The sequence below is a fragment of the Clavelina lepadiformis genome, chromosome 3 (genome assembly GCF_947623445.1).
Source record: "Clavelina lepadiformis chromosome 3, kaClaLepa1.1, whole genome shotgun sequence".
NCBI classification, from domain to species: domain Eukaryota; kingdom Metazoa; phylum Chordata; class Ascidiacea; order Aplousobranchia; family Clavelinidae; genus Clavelina; species Clavelina lepadiformis.
This window is the reverse complement of record NC_135242.1, coordinates 25129944-25148295: the sequence shown is the minus strand read 5'-3', so window position 1 is coordinate 25148295 and position 18352 is coordinate 25129944. Positions and strand designations below refer to the sequence as shown.

At 41.3% G+C, this 18352-nt stretch overlaps 1 protein-coding gene across 6 annotated transcripts; it reads right to left on the bottom strand.

The window, feature by feature from the left end:
• Window positions 1–9: 9 nt before the first annotated feature.
• LOC143449688 (uncharacterized) lies at window positions 10–18352 on the bottom strand. Of its 6 annotated transcripts, none has more exons than XM_076949990.1 (28): window positions 18157–18352; window positions 17412–17506; window positions 16889–16984; window positions 16652–16736; window positions 16405–16461; window positions 16062–16084; window positions 15795–15875; window positions 15666–15731; window positions 15540–15597; window positions 11545–11631; window positions 9429–9671; window positions 9121–9262; window positions 8922–9058; window positions 8653–8781; window positions 8104–8307; window positions 6944–7100; window positions 6715–6883; window positions 6409–6606; window positions 5846–6173; window positions 4927–5637; window positions 4378–4530; window positions 4165–4296; window positions 3931–4031; window positions 3700–3827; window positions 3085–3409; window positions 1468–2310; window positions 1274–1393; window positions 10–647 (listed from the first exon to the last, which is right to left on the bottom strand). In XM_076949990.1, the coding sequence occupies exons 1-28, from the start codon at window positions 18220–18222 to the stop codon at window positions 371–373; spliced, it is 5211 nt and encodes a 1736-aa protein (XP_076806105.1). In that variant the 5' UTR covers window positions 18223–18352; the 3' UTR covers window positions 10–370. The 6 variants fall into 6 exon arrangements, with proteins under 6 accessions (XP_076806105.1, XP_076806107.1, XP_076806106.1 ...); XM_076949992.1 differs by having other exon boundaries at window positions 3085–3199; XM_076949991.1 differs by lacking the exon at window positions 1274–1393.

Here is an 18352-nt window from a genome sequence, read left to right as displayed (position 1 = left end):
TGCACGGAGGAGGGATTAAAGTATTTTATTAGAAAAAAGACAAAAATTACCGGATTTTAAGATGAAATCAATTAAAGAGTAAAAACTAAGCACTCTACAAATGGTGTCATCCTCGCCTCTTCGTTATCCTGGATTGACGTAATTGAACAGTTGCAATTGTTGGCGCATTATTACGTAGGGAAAAGCATTGTGACCTCATAAAATACACGAACTTGTATTGCACAGAGAAGAAACGTATTCATTTCGAGAATTAATTAAATAGAAGACCACCTTCGGCGATTGCTGCCTGGAAAACATCCATGACCTTTGAACGATGGCCAGCAACGTCATCAACACACTGATGTCATCGGGTCTCGTCACGATGACGTCATCAAACGAGGGTACCGGCTTGGTTGTCGTTGGAATCGGCCCAAAGTAGGTCTTCGGCCGACGCGGAAAGTGGGTGGCCTCTGTGTAAGCGGGTTCGTCGATCCATCTGGTGCCCAGCCTGGCTCCGGTTCGTCTCCCGCCAGCGGGACTCGCCTCCTATTGGTTGAAATCCTTCCGCAACGACGTAATGATTTGGTGGGGCGCTGTCGAAGGACGAATACTGGCGTGGCGCCTGCGCCAAAGTGTGGACGCCAGTATTGTAGACGTCGGTTCTCGAGCTGGGGAATGAGAAACAAAAAGTTAAACATGGTCCAGATGATGGTTAATTGCCATGCATGGTACAACCAATCCACCATACACTAACACACAACTGTCGTTACACTGTGGTTCTGGCTATCTAATTATTTCGTCACTATGGGACAAACCATATTTAAAAATGCCAGCACTCACAAGGTGGCACTAGAGGGACGATGGGCAACACAGACATCTAAATTTGAGCTATTCATGCGCACACTGCGACGTCATTACGCGAATTAAGCAGCATGCAAACGACATCGAGGCTAAATGAAACAAAACGTCACAAATACCTTCAACCCAGGGTCTGGCTGCATGAAATGAGGAGAACGATTAATTAGTGCTCTATACACGACAGCAACCCTAACATTAAGATGTCGCTGATGATGGCATGACGTCACTGCAACGTCACACTTATCACACAGGCGAGCTTAAATTGATACACGAAATAATGTACAAAACATATTTAACCATAGGCAGCGCAAAAAGCTAATGACACCGACCCCGCTTTTAAACCCCAGTTATTTGGGTAAATAGGCAAAGCTGTATACAAAGGAGGTAGTAATATAGTGACACGTGCCGTAAACAATCACCCAAGCCTCGCATGTACCTGGGACGCGGCATGGGTGAAGATATGACGTCAGCACGTGAGTAAGCAAGGGATGGGTTGGGGCTGACGTCACTCTGGGTCGAAACCCTTAAGACGGTGGGTTTGGGCGCTGGTCCTCTACTGTTTCAGGAGAAAGAGTAAGATTTGACAAATGCTAAAATGAAACAGGGTAATTCCCTAACAGGGTAATTTACCTTCGAGATCTTGGATCCATTCCAGGGTTTTTGCGAGAAACCTCAACAATCGGAACGGCTTCGACCCCCGATACCGTTCTCCCGGATCGATTCACTTTTCTCTTCGACTTAAACGCACGCGGAAGTGTGCCGGAATGCACCACGGGGACACTGTTCGACTTTGAGTGCTTCACCCCTTCAACTCCCTCGAAGTCCTTGCAACCTACCAGGTGTGACGTCACAGAGGAGCTCCTTGTAGGGGTCGGGGCACGTTTTCCCGATTGGTGAGAGGTCTTATTTGGGGGGTTTTTCGATTCGAAGATAGTTCTTGCATCGGCGACGCTGAGTCGAGAAATATCGGTCATCTCTAACTTCTGCTTCACCTTCAATTGCTTCATCCTTGGTGGGGGCATTGGGGCGTAATCGGGATCAGGCCCTACTTGTGTTGGGTTTTGGGGTGCACCGGGTGTTTCCGCAGACATGGTGGGCTTTTTCTTGCGCTTTACGCTCGGTGTGTGCAATATGATTGTGGGGGTCTTGGAGGGGGTAGAAAAGGGTTTTTCATCCCCGGAAGAAGACACAGAATCGTCAAGAAGATCCTCAAAGCTGTGATGTTGGGAGCAGGGATTTCTCTTAATCGTGCTCCTCTTGCCCGAAACCTCGTCATCTGACGACGATGAATAATCAAAGAACGAGGCCCCATTGTGCCGCTTCGGGAGTGGGGTGTTTGGGGCACTCTTGGTCACTGTAAACACGCTCACTGGGTGGCCTTCGGGGCTTTTTGTCAGCGACTGAATGACGACCGGTTCTACTCCGAGCGAATGCGGGGGTTTCCCTGGGGGCAAGCCATCGTCGACGTTTACGCTGGAAAAAGTCGATACTTTAAAAGATGTGGATGCAAGAGACAGAGAGAAGAATCATGCGAAGTGGCACGAGCAAGTGAGAGGACTCCGTTGCACTTTCCATGCAATTTACACCAATAGAGGAAATGTATTCAACTACCATGCTGTCTAGTTACAAGACACAAAGAATTTAGTTGAAATTGTGAATAAGAAATTGTAAGATCATTCAATCAATCATTTTATTTTTCGCCAAAAGCGCGGCGGGAACGAAAAATCGAGCCAGTTGTTACTAACACGCGCCAATAAACAGAAAAAGTAACAAAGCCGAAAAGGCTTAAAACGTGCGCAGGAAAAATAACGTTAATTTTCGCTGGTAACAACTAGCACGGCCACTAAACCTAAGATACTTCAACCTTTCGTACAAGAAACACAAGACCCAGAAAATCAAGATCAGAGAAAAATCACCAAGAAATGTCAAATTGACTGATAAGCAAAATGTGCAGAAGCAAACCCTGCATCTCATGACGGAATATGAAGTTAGTCCCTTGAGGGAGAGAGCAACGCAAGTCATCAAAGTGTGGCACAATCACCAGTGTTAGTATGAGATCGTTTCATTATTTGGTCATTGTTTGATTGTGTCTTATCACAGTTAGTCTTCTGTGATGTAACATGCACGTCACAGAAGGCGAGCAGCATTTGAAAGAAGGTTTCATTGAAAACGACATTTACCATCCTGACTAATTGAATCTATTAAAATACTTAGAGTTTAAAAATATAACTTCAGGAGCGAGCTCACGTGTTTGTGCCGGGTCCCGTGACACCGGTCGATGTTTTCTCGTTCCTTACTGGCTGGCTCGGTTGCGACGTCCAGCGTTGAGGAGGAGGCCGCATTCGCTTGCCGTCAGAGGGCGCTGGAGCATAAAACTGTTGGTTAGAAGTCGGGTGGCCAGCTTGATGACGTGGGGTCGCATGCACGTAATCAAGGGGATCCCCCACGCGGTCATGGTGCGTGTAGTGCTGAAGCAGAAGCTGATTCTTCATGTTACGGTCGTCATGCCAACCAGTTGCCTGGTTACCGTACTCAGAGGCGGTGTTATATTGAGCTGGTTGCAGGATGTGAGCTAAATTTTAATCGATGTTAGTGAACGCCAGCACGAACAGCAAAAGCAAGGCAAGTGGTAACTTACAATGAATCCAGGTTAAACTTGTCAAACCCACAACATTTTAAGTGGACGGTAGCATGTTATGAAAACACTAATATTACATCATTCACTGTACGTTCGTGCATTTATTTTAAGTTAGTTTCTTCAGTAATTCCCTGATAAAGTTTAGTCACTTTTTCTCACAATGAAGCTCATGCAGATGCAATCGATGCACCGACATCAAACTCGCTCAAGACCCATGCACTCACTTGATCTTTGTTGAGGAACACGGGGATGCTGCTGTGTCTTGTAGAGCAACGACGAGGCATCCTTGGATGAGTGGATGAAATTCAACCTAGACGCATCACTTTGCTCCGATTGATGTTGATTGGTCGACCTTAGATGGAGAGGTCACAGATTTGACATGGTAGGAGAAAAATCAGTCCATTTAACACAACTTGAGCCGCAATTTGTACAACTCCACACGTCATCACTCTCACTTGGATGAATCTTTTGCGTAGAGAGCTTGCTTCTGGTAATTAGCCCAGGTCTTCTCGTGGGTTTGCTTCTGGTAATCAAGCCGCACTTTCTCTTGAAGGTTCTGGTGAAATTTTACAAGCCGATATTTTACCGAGATGATCACAAAATTCTTTGCCTGATTCACAACAAGCTAAGCAACCTGATGAATATTTGACACCAACGATAAAAATGGAAAGAATTAAAAATCTTTCAACCTGTCGCTGCGCTGCCTGATATTCTTCACGGATCTTACGTTGTTTGTTAGCCAAGTTTCTCTCCTGCTTTGAGCTCGCATTGGATGGAGTTCTCTTCGTGGCGATGTGGTCCTCAAGCAATCTTAAGATGTCCTGGAAGAAGAGCATTTTGATGAAGACGGAGACAAGTCAACTGAGGGTCAGCAAAACTACAGGGAAAAGGCGGCAACCTACCTCCTTCTTGGATTGCGCACTTGCACTCTCACACACACTTGCCCTACTGCTGTAATCATGCAGGGACGGCACCCAGCCCATGCCTATGTCCTGGTACACCTCGTTGTTTAGCATATCTCTCTGGCTGTTCGTCATTAACCCATATGCTTGGGCCTACAACATGTAACGTTAAATATTTGTATGTTTCATTCTCTCAGCATTTTTGAATCAAAAAAAGCTTGGGGTTTATCTAGGTGGTATTTTGGGCACAATAAAAGAACCTGATCTTTTTTCAATTGTGATATCATTTTGAGGTTGCACCCCGCAGATGAAGTTTCGGTGGGTGTGCTTTTTATCCAATATGGCGATATCTCGGTAACTGGTTGAATTAAAGTTACCTAGGGAAACCCCAGCCTTTTCTAAATTTAAAAATTGTGAAAAAACGAAAGATCAACTTATTTAATTACGTATGCTTGGGGGTGGGACAGATTACTGTAAGGTTGAACGACACGACGATAACACGGCACGTTGCTTCTATATATTACATATATTTTTACTTCGCTGACTTACCTCAGCATACGGTTGGTGGTAATGTGGGTGAATTGGATAACCATACGATGGGTGAGGTTGGTTGGGGTATATTTCACCCACTGGCGGTGCGTGGGGTAAAGGCGGGGTGTACTGGTGCTCTCCCCCATTGAACTGGTTCACTGGGTAGTAATACTGTGGGGGAGGTCCCACCACGTTATGAACCCCTGGGATGGAGGGGGGGTCCCGAGTCAATCTTTGTTCGGCCAGAGCGGGGAAATACCCATCAACTTGGGTAAACATTTGTCCAGCCGGGGCAGTCTGGGGTAAATTGTTTCGGTTCTGATACTGCATCCTGATGTTTAAATTCGTGTCGAATATCGGCGGCTGAAGCTCAGGTGGATTTTTCTCCGTGGTACCGGGAGCCGCTTCGACCGCGCTCTGAGCCGCGAATGCTTGCTGGACGTTGCGCGCTTCAATGAAAGGGGACTGAAGATATTGGGGTTGGTGCTTCGACTTCAACGTTCCTCGATCATTCTTAGATTTGGTCTTTGGTCCGCGACGGGGATGTGAGGAATGGTTCGAGGGGGGGTCGCTCATGCTGGAGCTCCTCTTCCTCATCTGCTCGAGAGGAGAAACTTCCACTATCTTCGGCAATTCCTCTCTTTGCTCGGTGTTCTCCGGAGCGAGATTAGTGGACAATATGGCGGGATTGCTTTTGATTGACAGGTCAGAGAGCGCGCCGTCACTCACCTGCGAAATATGAGATGTCTATTGTATTATTTGAGCATCAATAAAAATAGGAAGCGATTAATTTCGAGACTAATCGCCATACAAAGGCCATTCCAGTATCATTCACATACGGTGCAATGAGACAAGTTCTTGGCGTGATCTATGTCACCACACCATAAAAATCATCTCATTACAGCAATAGAAATCAAAATTTCCGATATGACGTCACCTCTCTACGCATTCTTCCCATGTTAAAGACGTCTAAGTTTTTCTTGACATTGAAATTATGATTATTCTGGTTGCTATTGGCACTGGGTGGACGTTCTGGAGCAAGTTTTTCCAAACTTGGTGGTTTGCTCGGTCGAAGATCAACCTTTTGTGCAGGAAGTGATGACTCCAGTGGTCGAGTGACCTGAGTCGAACTGGAAGTGAAATATGAAGATTCAGTCACCATCTCCGGATCTGTGGATCTTGTCTCTTCGCTTAAACGACTTCCGGTCGAGGTCGTGTCGATGCTGTCCAAGGAAGATTCGTGCCATCCTCGACTTGGGCGGGATCTGAAAGTTTCAAGGATTGCTTAACCCAGAGCAAGTGACTCCATAATACAAGTTATCTCCGAAACCAGTTCAATCTGCATGGAGCTGGAAGTGGTGACGTTGATAAAAGAAGTGCAAGCAACTAAGATCAATTTCAGAATGTCACCGAAGCGGTTACACCAACAAGACTTAACAGCTGAAGTAAATAGGTCTGAAATAAAATTTAAGACGCCAGCTTGAGAACGCAGCAGCTTACTTTGGGACCTCCCACTTTGGGTTAACCCAATTTCGAGTTGAGGTTGTCTGCTGGGTTTTTACGGAATCCATCGACACCCCCGACGAGGACTCTGGGGAGGGGAGGAGAGTGTATTGGTCGCCACGGAGACCATTCGCAATGACGTTCGATGAATCGATTTTCTTTCTTCGACCAAAAGAAGGAGGTGGTGTTAGCGACCTGGCAAAATGAAAATGCAAAGTTATTTCTGAGGCATAAGTCACTGGAACTTTGAAATCAGCTCTTTCCATTACAGTCTCACTCAAGCAAAGTTCAAAACCAACGTACCTTTGTATTTGAACATCTGAAATATCGACGTCGGACGGCGAAATATTTCTCCTGCTCATCACAGCAGATGCAGGATGTTGCGGAGTCCGGTTGAGGATCGCTGGAGTGCTGTGTGTGGAGAGAGCATCCGCCCCGCTGCTCAGTGACGTGTCATCGTCACGATGCATCCCTGCAACATGCGCATCACCATGAGTCCGGTTATCTTCCATTCGCGATTGAGTGAACCTACCTCCAGACAGAGAGCTTCGTTCTGACTCCGTCCCGTCCTTCATGCAGATGCCGATGTCAAACATGTCATCGCTGTCGTCAGCGATGAACATCGAAGCACGTTCCGACGGCTTCTGTCCAGTCTTCTTGCGTAGGTCGTTGATCTTCCCTTCAACAGTCTGAAATTTATAGGAGCATTAAAAACAGACCGGTAGTTAATTGTGCTTTTAGAGTGTTGTTCAGGTTCTGTTGCAAAAGCGGAAAGACTTAAAACATCGGGCTCAAGTCATCCTGATCTAACACAAGGCATCAATTTTAAATGACAATAAATTACAGCTTCAATATTGAAACCAATGCAAACTCAAGCGTGACTGCAAGCCAGCAACTGTAGAAGACAGAGCAATGTAAATGTTATGTTAATGCTGCAGGTGCGACAAAACATAATATCATGTGGATAACAGAGAATTTGTAACACAATGCGAATGCATGCTAACCAGCATAAGGTTCAGAAACCTTAATGACAGACTAGCAACAGTGTTTCACCGGTCGTTTATATGCCGATACGTGATTGGTTACAAACTGGCAAGTCAAATGTGCCTGAAGCATGCAAAATAAAAAAAATTGAAATTGATTCTTAAAATGCAAGTTGCAAGCTACAACATTTACTTTCTTCTACGATATCATTTTTGTTTGACGTGAAAAAAAACGTGAAAAAATTGTGTTTCACAAAAAAGTTCTTCTATGAGCACTTGGCATAAATGTTAAACATGGGTTTAGTTTCTAATGGAATTTTGGTCATGAATTGGCCACACCTGCAATACTGTTAATCTGTACTGACAACATTTAGGTTGCAGAGTAGGGCCCTGACCAGTTTAAGCTAAACATTTTTCCATGGCTATCCAATACTTGGTACGCATATGATTGGCAGTGTTACCAGTTAAAAATTTACAATTAGGATTGCGTTAATTTCAATGCCATCTACACGTACATCCGCACCATCCATGGTAACACATCGACATCACGTGCATCAACAGGTTACACCAGGTCAAAATAAGCCCATGCCAGGCTACTACATCAAATATTCACCGACAAACATGGGAACATTGAGAGATGAAAGTTGGTAGCAAATGAATCGAACACATTTCTTAAAACCATGCACTTTGAGCATTCAGGGTTTCAAACCTGCAATTTCTTGATGTTTTTCTTGTACGAGCCGAGTCGCTTATGACGGATTCTTCCTTTAGTGTTGGTATCCGAAGCCAACTTCTTGGAAGCGTTTGCGATTTGTGTCAAGATCTCAAACTCAGTTTCAAGCTGGCAGAGTTCATCAGCCGGGTCGGAGATGAAACCCGATACTGAAGTGACGTTTGCCGAATAATTCTTGTCCTGGTCAAGCAAAATAAGATGAAAGTGTTGGAGAAAGAAAGCTGGATGTAGTTTGCTTTGTGGATTTATTCAAATACTCTAGACTATGAAGCAAACTAAGAGTGGTGTATGACGCAAAGCTAATAACATAACCAAAACACTGGGTTCATCTTTTACATATGTTTCAAAAGTCACCGTGATTAAGTTGATACACATCGAAAATATTGATTTTAAAATGTCAAGAATTCATAATTTATTCCATACAAATCTGCAAGCTACAAAAGACATTAACTTCTGTGACTTTGTGCCAAATGCTTTGCAAGTTGTGGCTCTATTCGTGAAATAACACAAAAAGAAAACGCTTACAACTGAAGTTCCGTTCTTGTTTCGTAACTTGACCTTGAACTCAGCACCAATTCGCTTTTTGACTTTGGGGGCGCGTTCATTCCGGTCCATATATCTGATGAATTCCTGGGGCAGCTTGCCCGTGAATTCCTGATAATTTTAATAGCACAATCTCAGATCAATTAATGGGAAAAAATTTAATGAAATCGTCGCTTCATTAATGTTTAAGCTGATGAGCTAGTTAAACAATGTATGAGAGCAATGGGCTGGTTAAAACAAGTTAAACTCACCGATTCTTCAAGGCATAATCTCTTCAAATCTTGCACCTTGTCGTAAAGTCGGTCCTCTAGCTCAGTTCTCCGGTCCACCAGTGCCTTAGAGAGATCACGTTTCGCGGCCTGGACCTCTGGGGTTTCATCTTTGCTTCCTGCATCATAACCTCCATGTAAATGATCAAATTAAGACAAACAGGAGTTAACACGGTCTCACCTTTCTTGACGGTGACGTCGACGTCTTTTATCTGTTTTCTTGTCATAACTGGGGTGTCACTCACAGGGCCGATCAAAGAATTCTTGTTGTTGCTCAAATTCTCAGTCAACTCTGTTAGACTTTTTGATCCTTTTACCTTTGACTGGCAAAATTTTAGGAACATTTATTCAAGAGAAATTGAAGGTATATAAGGTACCTCAAGGCTTTGGTGAAAACTTGATTCAGTGACAATATTTAAAACTTCATAAAAAGATTTCCAATGAAACCAAGCTCTAAGTAGTACAATTGACAGAATACAGTCCACAAACCTTATTATTTTGTTTTCGGTCCAAGTAGAAGTGATGCTGAGCAATGGACATTACCCAGATAGACTTAATTAACGACGGCGATCCATACCAAGCATGCACTACCCCGGCAGATTTTTTACGAATTTCAACAGATAGAATATCTTTAGCGCCACCGCTTGGCTTACGTTGAAGTTTCTCGCTGACTTCGATGGAGAATTTTTTCTCGCGAAAATAAAGGTTTTCAAGTTGTCTCCAGTAGTAGGTCTACGTCATGAAAAGTGAAAGACAACTTAACAGATAATTTTTCATCAACTGTGTGGAAAAAATCAGCTAGACACATCTATATCTGTGATATCAAAAAAATTAACAATGTTAATTCCAGGTAACTCTGCTGATTTTCAATTAATTCCGTGACACTTTTAATGTAATGAGTTTCTATGTTCTAAAATTTTTCCTTGAGCAAAAGGTTAGAAAGCTACAGCTCAGCTATATCATACAATTACATATGATGCAACATATGCCACTCCCTCAGACCTATACAGACCACAATCACTTCATTTAAAATAAAACACGCGTTATTGCCTACAATATACACCTCAATGGTTTGCTGTGTAGACTCTACACAGTGACGATGGTATGCAGTATGCTTACTTCTAAACACACACGTAATATGCCGAACTGCTATTTCAACTTGAGTTAATTGAAACGTACAAGATTCGCGACCTACCTTATTCCAACAACCAACAATAAAACGCATTCCTCAGTGAAAGTCTGTAACACAAGCTCTGTTTCGTAATAGACGTCTCGGTGCGCGAACAATCAAATCAAAATATCTCCAATTTACCACACAATCAACTTAGCAAAGTGAACATATAGTAGCTGAGGCATTAAAACGTCTGAAATCAAACGGCTAAAATCTAGTTCTAAGACATCATGGCCACTTTAATGGAAAGATTCAACGCAAATAGAAAGTAGTAAAACGAACAAATAATTGACTAAGGAGCAAATTACCATTCTAAGAAAACTGTCCTCATGCAAACGACCGAACAAAACTAACAATCTATCTTCCCTCCGTTTTATTTACGACAGCGTGTACGTTTGTGACCCTGCACTACCACACAATATGACGTAAGTTACACTAATTAAATACACAGACAAACTTGTTTATGACGTAATAGAACGATGACATAACTCTCTGGTGTGAGGATATGTTTGAAAGTGACGTAAAAAGCAATTGAACTCGATGAAATTAGGTTAAACGTTAGTAACCGTTCTTGAAGAGCGCGCAACTTTAATAACTTAATCCACTTCATGTGATATGTGCCACATTGTGACATCACAAACAAGTATTATTGTGTCACACAGACGACAGAAAATGCGTGGTGCTGTTGCTTCTTAACGATTAAAACCATCCTACACTTATTACAATTTGTTGCTACTGCGTTGTTGCACCAAAATATAGGCCATCATGCCTTTATGACTCAATAATTGGCCGAATACAACATTGCGGCTATTTCTAACTAGATCTTCGTAAGGTTGGACTTAAATAACCGATTAACTATCGCATCAATATACTTGTTTTTTTATAAGAAAACCTTTATGTTTGTAACAAATTTTGAGGTGTCTTTTTGCAAAAATATGAAAAGCTACTGTGTTAGGTCAGCTCAAAGCTAATCAACTTTCCTCTATTGTGACGAGAACAAATGATTGTTTGTTGTGGTTTTAAATGCGGTGTCTATGTATTTGTAGGACCAGGTTGCGAACTTTCCAACAAACTCCAGTTTATATACAATTTCATGACCTGAAGAAAATTAACTCTGTAGAAAACGTTTAATACAGAAACTGTTTCTAAAATTTGAAAAGTTAAAGCTAAGCTAGTTAGCTGGAAGCTCCAACACAATTTCTTACAAAAAATGACTGTAAATTGTTAGAACAGGAGACTACAGGATAGACTTGCGATTAAAACTAAACTAAAAGCGCTACAGGGGAATTCCGTTATAGCTGCAAGCATCCATAACACAATACGATCGTTTAATTCTAAGCCTTAACCCTTTTCATGCTTTTACAACTTACAGCTGACATTTGGCAGTCCAACACAAGGCCCAAGCAATTTTAACACACTGTCAACCAAACTTACCTTAACCGGTGCACTCTTGTCGTGGTATTGAAATTGTAATATTCCTTTAAAGCTCAGTCCTAACCACCAGGGAATTCCACTCTTATCCTGCAAGATAAAGCCGATGTTTCAGCTGTATATACATCATTAATTACACACTGCAGTAATATAGGCTTTAATACAGCTCTACGCTGTAAGATAGAGTGCTGTTAATTGGAGACTGCTAACTGTTCTATCTAAATGGAATTCCGAATAGGAAGTGAATATTTCACCAGGAGTCGGCCCGTTGTTAAAGATAGGCGGTTTCAAAAGGGCGGTTTTCGTTATTAACGGTTAAAGTATGGCTTAGATTAACAGATAGACTCCGATTAGGTTTAGGTTATTAAGCGACAGCCTGCTGTATAACGCAGAAAGGTCATTTGGCCTCGAGGAAGCGTCAAAAGTCCTACAGATCTCATGTAGTTCAATAAGACGCGATGTTAACGAGGCTGGTCAATGATTAAACCACAAGTAAGTTTTCAACCGCATACGGCATTGCTAAGTGGTGACGTCACTCTGCAAACATTCAATAAACTTGTTTCAAGGCGGGAGAATGTCTCGGCGATGCTAAGCTGACCGTCATGACAAGATAGGCAGACTGTATATCGCAGATCATCGTTTAAAACGCGAAATACGCCGGCATATACGACCGTTATACGATAAACGAACGATCAAGCTGCTAAGAGCTAGGACCTATTACTTGGAAAGGCAATATAGGAAACGATAAACGAGTTATTATTTCCTCTATGAGCTAATAGTGGTTAAACTGAACTCGAAAACAACTATCACCATTCACCCTACTGTAGCGATCCTGAGACGGTTTTATCACAATTGAACAAACGATCAAAATGACGAAAACGTCACAAATGTACATCATACGTCACAATGCAAATATCCTGCGCTGAATGAAACCGAAAGTTTATTCTAATTGTTTAAACAAATATAATTGTGAGACAGATCGACTCGGATGTACAGGTGCTTTGAAGCCAATGTGGCCCCAGCTGTTCATATAGAACCTGCCAAAATGCAACAGTTACAGCTAAATCCTTGCTTAAGAAACCTAACTTCTTATTCTATTTTAATTAAACCAACCTTCATAGGTCGCTAAACAGCGCGGCCGTAAGTATTTCTATGAAGGCAAATCGCATCACATACAACATACAAATAAGATACCAGACAAATGAAATCGGTCTGAATCATCGGGGAATCGATGTAAAGCGCTTATTGTGTTAATTCTAAAAAAGATCGAATAGCAAAGCGACATGCGACAGCTACATTAGGCAAATCACGTCAGCAATATCGAACAATCAATCGCTCAGGCGGCTACGAATCTGCTGCGCGTAAGTTCTGTCGTGAATGACAAAACACTGTAAATTGAATCATTAAACATCCTTCTACCTCAATCCAAGCTACACCAGACACTGACATCGAACACATAACGCCGTGCTTCATGAAGCAAGGTGGGTGACTAGGTATGCAAGTTAATACTACAGAGTATGGCGATGGTGTTGAAAGCTTTCACTTGATAGCGAGCAATAGCACATAATACGACATTAAATCGTTTCAATCACGGTGCAAAGTAATCTTCACAAAAATCAAACTGATTTAAAACGAGCAGAATTTACCGCCACCTCAGCCAGCGGTCCTAAAACAAACCTATCTAACAATCTAACTGAGCCACCCTTGTGGACTTGAGCAAAATTGACGCGGTTATTCTTGTCCCATTCGTCAGAATACTTTTGCCGCAGAATTCATAATCATGCCTCCGAGCATTGAGAACGACATTCTGAGCCTTTGAGTTCACTCAGGCGGAAAAATCGTCATGTTGCGCATGACTGACCATGCGTGAAAAGGTTTCACAAGAAATATTTCAACAGAACAACAACGAACAGCTTCATGACTTCTTCAATATAACACCTCCAGTGAATAACTGGTAGCATTAATATTGGTTAATCCTGAAACTAACTCTAATCTTCACGTGTAAGCCGTTATGTATCCACACACAACAGGCCCACATAATACGCTATATTTGACTGATTGAAGCTGGCAAGCCTACGCAAATACCAGCATCTTAGCTGTCTGTTTATTTTAGCCTCTCACCGTGCTGGTACTTGAGCGTTTCGAGCGAAGTTTGACACCAATGGTTTCGGCGGTGCTTTTAAGACAGGTTAAAAGATTAGACAACCAGCGAAATAATATTTAACTGTCTATGCAAAGGTTCCTATGCTTTACCGGTGTCTAATGACGTAAATAATAGTTTAACTGATTACAAACGATTAAATCGGATGCTACAAAAGTCAACTAACTCTACCAACAACTGAATGTGAGCAAGTTTTTAGATAAAAACGCACACATCTGGCATCTTGCAACGAACTTGACAAGATGACACTTCAAATTGGCACGGTCCAAGTTCAAGTTGACACTACCATTGTCAAGTGCATGACCTCTTCTTAAAATATCCACTAACTGCGATAGTAATAAAGACGGAAATCTTCGCGTTGGCCATCGCGGCATCCAACTTAACTACTCACAACAGGTCGCCACCGACCGAGGTAACTAGACACCTTTCTATTGTAATCGACACAAGGCTGGAGCTTCTACACTTATTTCACACCTTTCCAAACAACGGCTTGCGATTTACAACCTTCCCGCCCCGGGCAGTGTGAATATAACAGACGATAGTAATAATGACGACTAGACACCGTTCGTCTTCCATCATTATTAACTCATAATAAGATGATGAGCTAGGAATGCAGTTCATGGAAGTGCTTTGACATCACCCGGCATAATCCCAGGAATGATAAACACCAAGATGGTTTCATGATCTTCTTTGAAAAGCGACTGTGGTGGGAAATTGGATAGTTCAAGATATCCTGTGCTACCTGGCTACGATCGACTGGAAAATGCTGAATCTGAACTGATTTAAACTTGCCTTGAAGAAATGCTCACTCCATAGCGTATACTACGCTGTAACCACAAAGCGAACTAACGGAACTATACAAAGAGCGTACAAGCTAAGCTCTGCTTTCTCTCTTGTTATGAAAAGACAATGGAGCCAAATGAAATGACAAGCAAACTTACACAGAGAAACGACGACGCCTTAAATCAAAACATTTTCAGACCTAGGCTGAAAAATAGACGACTTTCAGCTCCAGCAATTATTCGCCAGTGCATTAAACCTCACGCTGCGCTGATGAAAATTTCAAACTATCAAATAGTAGCTTCTGCCAATGCTTGAAAAATAAACAAGCCGTGATCGCACATAGCAACCCGCTACATGAACGAATCAAGGAAACCAACCCAGTGCTTTCTATAATGACGTCACTATCGCTTTAACGCAATCAATTGGCAAAGATAAAAAGAAAATGGCGATTTCCATTCAAGACCAGGCAGACAGCAACCAACAGAGTGTCTTTAGAAAGGAACTGGCGAGGAAATTCTAGTTAAAGGCGATATTTTGAGCTTTCACGTAGCTATTTCTCAAGCTGACACTAATTTACTGGATAAACTCGTAGGATCTTATTTTGCAGTTAAATGTTTCTACAATCTAATCTGGATCCAACTTCAATTAAACCTTAAATAACCAAAATCAACGGCTGGCATTCCCATTCTCCTAAACCTTACCGCCTATTTCGAACAATGCGCTGCGTGACCTACTTACGGTGACATCATTGCTGTCTGTTTTATCAGATGTCGAGAATTTAATGTTGTCAATATTTCGCTGAAAAGCCGCACACGCAGAGCGATTCTTCCAGGGAAATGTTCACCTTAGTCCAAACTTGTCGCGAAATAGCTATAACATGTCATTTAGTGTCGTTCTTCTCAACGTACCACCACTGTCGCTACCGTAAAAGTAAATCCGTTGTTTCGTTTCAGTCTTGCCTTGAGCCAAAGACTAGCGGTGAAATATTCACAAACTCAAAGATTACGTCATAAGTTGAATGCCTTCATCATAAGATATAAAGTCGAAATCTCACCTTGACTTTGTAGAAATGAACGCCGTAGGTTGGTAAGCTTTCCACGCAGGACATATAACTACGAAAGTGCAAGTGCAAGCGTTAAGTGTTGTTAAGTAGTGCAGTTAATTTCAAAATTAAACCAACCTTAAAATCGCCTTCCCTTTTGAATAACCAGTTAATTCCTTGTAGGATTGTAAAACGGCGTTCTCACTGTGAGCAAACAATTAAAATAAAAAATCTGTTTCAAGTAAAAAGATTATAAATTAAACCAACCAGTGACTTGTTAGATGTTCTTTGAAGATTTTATTTGAAAGGACCGGAAGTTTTCGAAGGCTGTTGAGGGCGGCTTCATCGCTAAATTTGACAAATCCTTGTTAAAACTTCATAAAAAGCGGCAAGTTACAGAAAAAAATATCATTTGGCAAAAAAATAAAGAGCCAGTGTTTCAACAGAAAAAAAAGTTTAAGTTTAGAAACATTGCATAGAAGGTTAAACAAGCGTCTGCATGTGACAAAGGGATACGAACAAGGTGCGACTTACTTCACATAGTTGCCGTTCACCACCTGAAGAAATGAAAGTGTCATTAAAACGATATAAAAAATAGAATTTTTAGGATTTAGAACTTTTACTCTCATATAACTTATGAGGTTACGCAGAGTTCAAATTTCATTTTATTTCCAGTCAACTTTCAACTTCCATAAAACCACACAAGCACACTTTCAACAGGTCAAAACACAAACAATGTGTGCATTTTACTCAAGAGCGCCACCAAGCAAAAGATGACATTTTACTATAAATCAATAGCGCCGTTGGTGGCAACACCACAAGCAATATTACACAGACAAGAGTCAGTGACTCGATCTATAAGTTCAGTCCAAGTCACCTGCAATACGTAGGCAGCGAGCTGGAACGCGGTTTCACTTTCAACTTCCAACTGGCCCTGAAAACATGAAAATTTGGTCAAAATCTCTTGATATCTATCATGTGTGGCGGTTTCACAAAAATATTCCCTGTTTACCTACTGAAGATAACCACAATGGATCACTCCAAAAAATGCAACGTTCACATTCTGTCTCACTCAAAGCTCACAACTGATACAACATAAACAAGCAAATGTGCGACTTTAGCACCTTGTATATTTGTGACTTCACTTGCAGAAAGAAAAGTTCAATGGATGTGTTGTGTTGCAGGGTGGTAACGTTCTCCACAAAGAACCTGCAGAAACATAAGTTTTTAAAACCTGGTCTTCTTAAATCATCCATACTCATAACAATTTCCAAGTTGCTACTTAGTAAAATCAGTTAACCAAAACATCAACACTCAAATGCAATAGTGAGACAACAGGCCAGAAATTTCAAAAAACTTACCTAACGGCAAATTGTAAATTGAGAATTCCTGACGTTTTCCTGACCAGCTCGTGTTCAAGAACCTTTTTGTCATCTTGAAGCCAGGAGAGATGGCCACTGTTCAAACAGTAGCATATTATGACATCACAATGGCAATGTGCTGCATTAAGCTCACAAACACATAATGTGATGACATTAATGGACCAATATGTCAGCACCAATACATGCTGGGCACTGATGTCTCCCACAAGCTGAGTGCATATGCACAAGTGTTTTGTATGAAGTGAACACAGGAATTTAGAAACACAAAAAAATTAGTTATATACTGTATATGAAACCGTTAGAGGCTTTAAATATATAGGTATTCACGTTCACTGCACACCCCTTTGATAAGGTTGCAAGTCTTGTGATTATACAAAGTTATGTCGTTTATTTAAATCTGGTTTGATAATCTAGAACTGAAGATATCTTTCAAGAACAAAATATCTCAGAAAATATTGAGTTAGTGCAACCTGGAGGTATAATAAAGTTTTAACCAATATACCTGTCACTCCTGTAAGCTATTCCAAAATATTCCTTGTCTTGTAACTTGAAGTGTGTTGCCACAATTTCCAGAAGTTCCTTAGTTAGAATCTTGTGCTGTAAAATGAAACAACTCTTATAAAATTTTATCTATATATATAGAAATCAAAATATTTACCATCCTAAACAAATCATAAAAGCAATTGATAAATGGCATTCAAGTGATCAGCAGGATGTGTCACGTTATATTAACTCACCAATTTTAGATTGATAATTAAAAGCTGTTATTTGAAAGCGTGCCATTAAGTCAAACAGAGGAAAATCTGTTGAATTAATCTAATAATTGTACTCAATTATGCCACAGTTCGGAAGTGCGATTTATAAGTGGTTTCTGGTCTCAGTGAATTTTTAGAATGCCATTAATAAGATTAAAATAATTAGCTACTGACCTAAATGAAGCAATTTGTAAATCTATAGAATCTAGCTTTGATGGCATTTCAACATATATCAAGATAACATCATTATAAATGGCTGTAAATGTGAAAGAAGAGGTCTTGTGCAGGGTTTATACGATACACTTTACATTTATCTTTCAAAACTAGCTTGTCTTTCTTTAACACAGACATTGAGCTGAGTGAAAATGTATTCTGGGACGTCATGTATAAGTGTACACTTTTCCATTGTATGTGCAAAGCTTTTCCACAAGCAGCCAAAAAAAGAAGAGAAAACAAACGTAACCAGTCACAATAGAAATCCTGATCGCTCACCTGTACAGTGAGTTCAAGTTTCCTTTCATTGAGTAGGTAAATGCAACATTTTCTTCCTTCACTCATGCTGTGTTGGTTGCCGGTAATCCGATACAGTGATGAAGGAGTTCGCAGCTAAACATGCTATTTAGATAAAGCCAGCCACACTCACAATGTGACAATGTTATAAAAAAGAACTTCACCGCAACAAAATAAT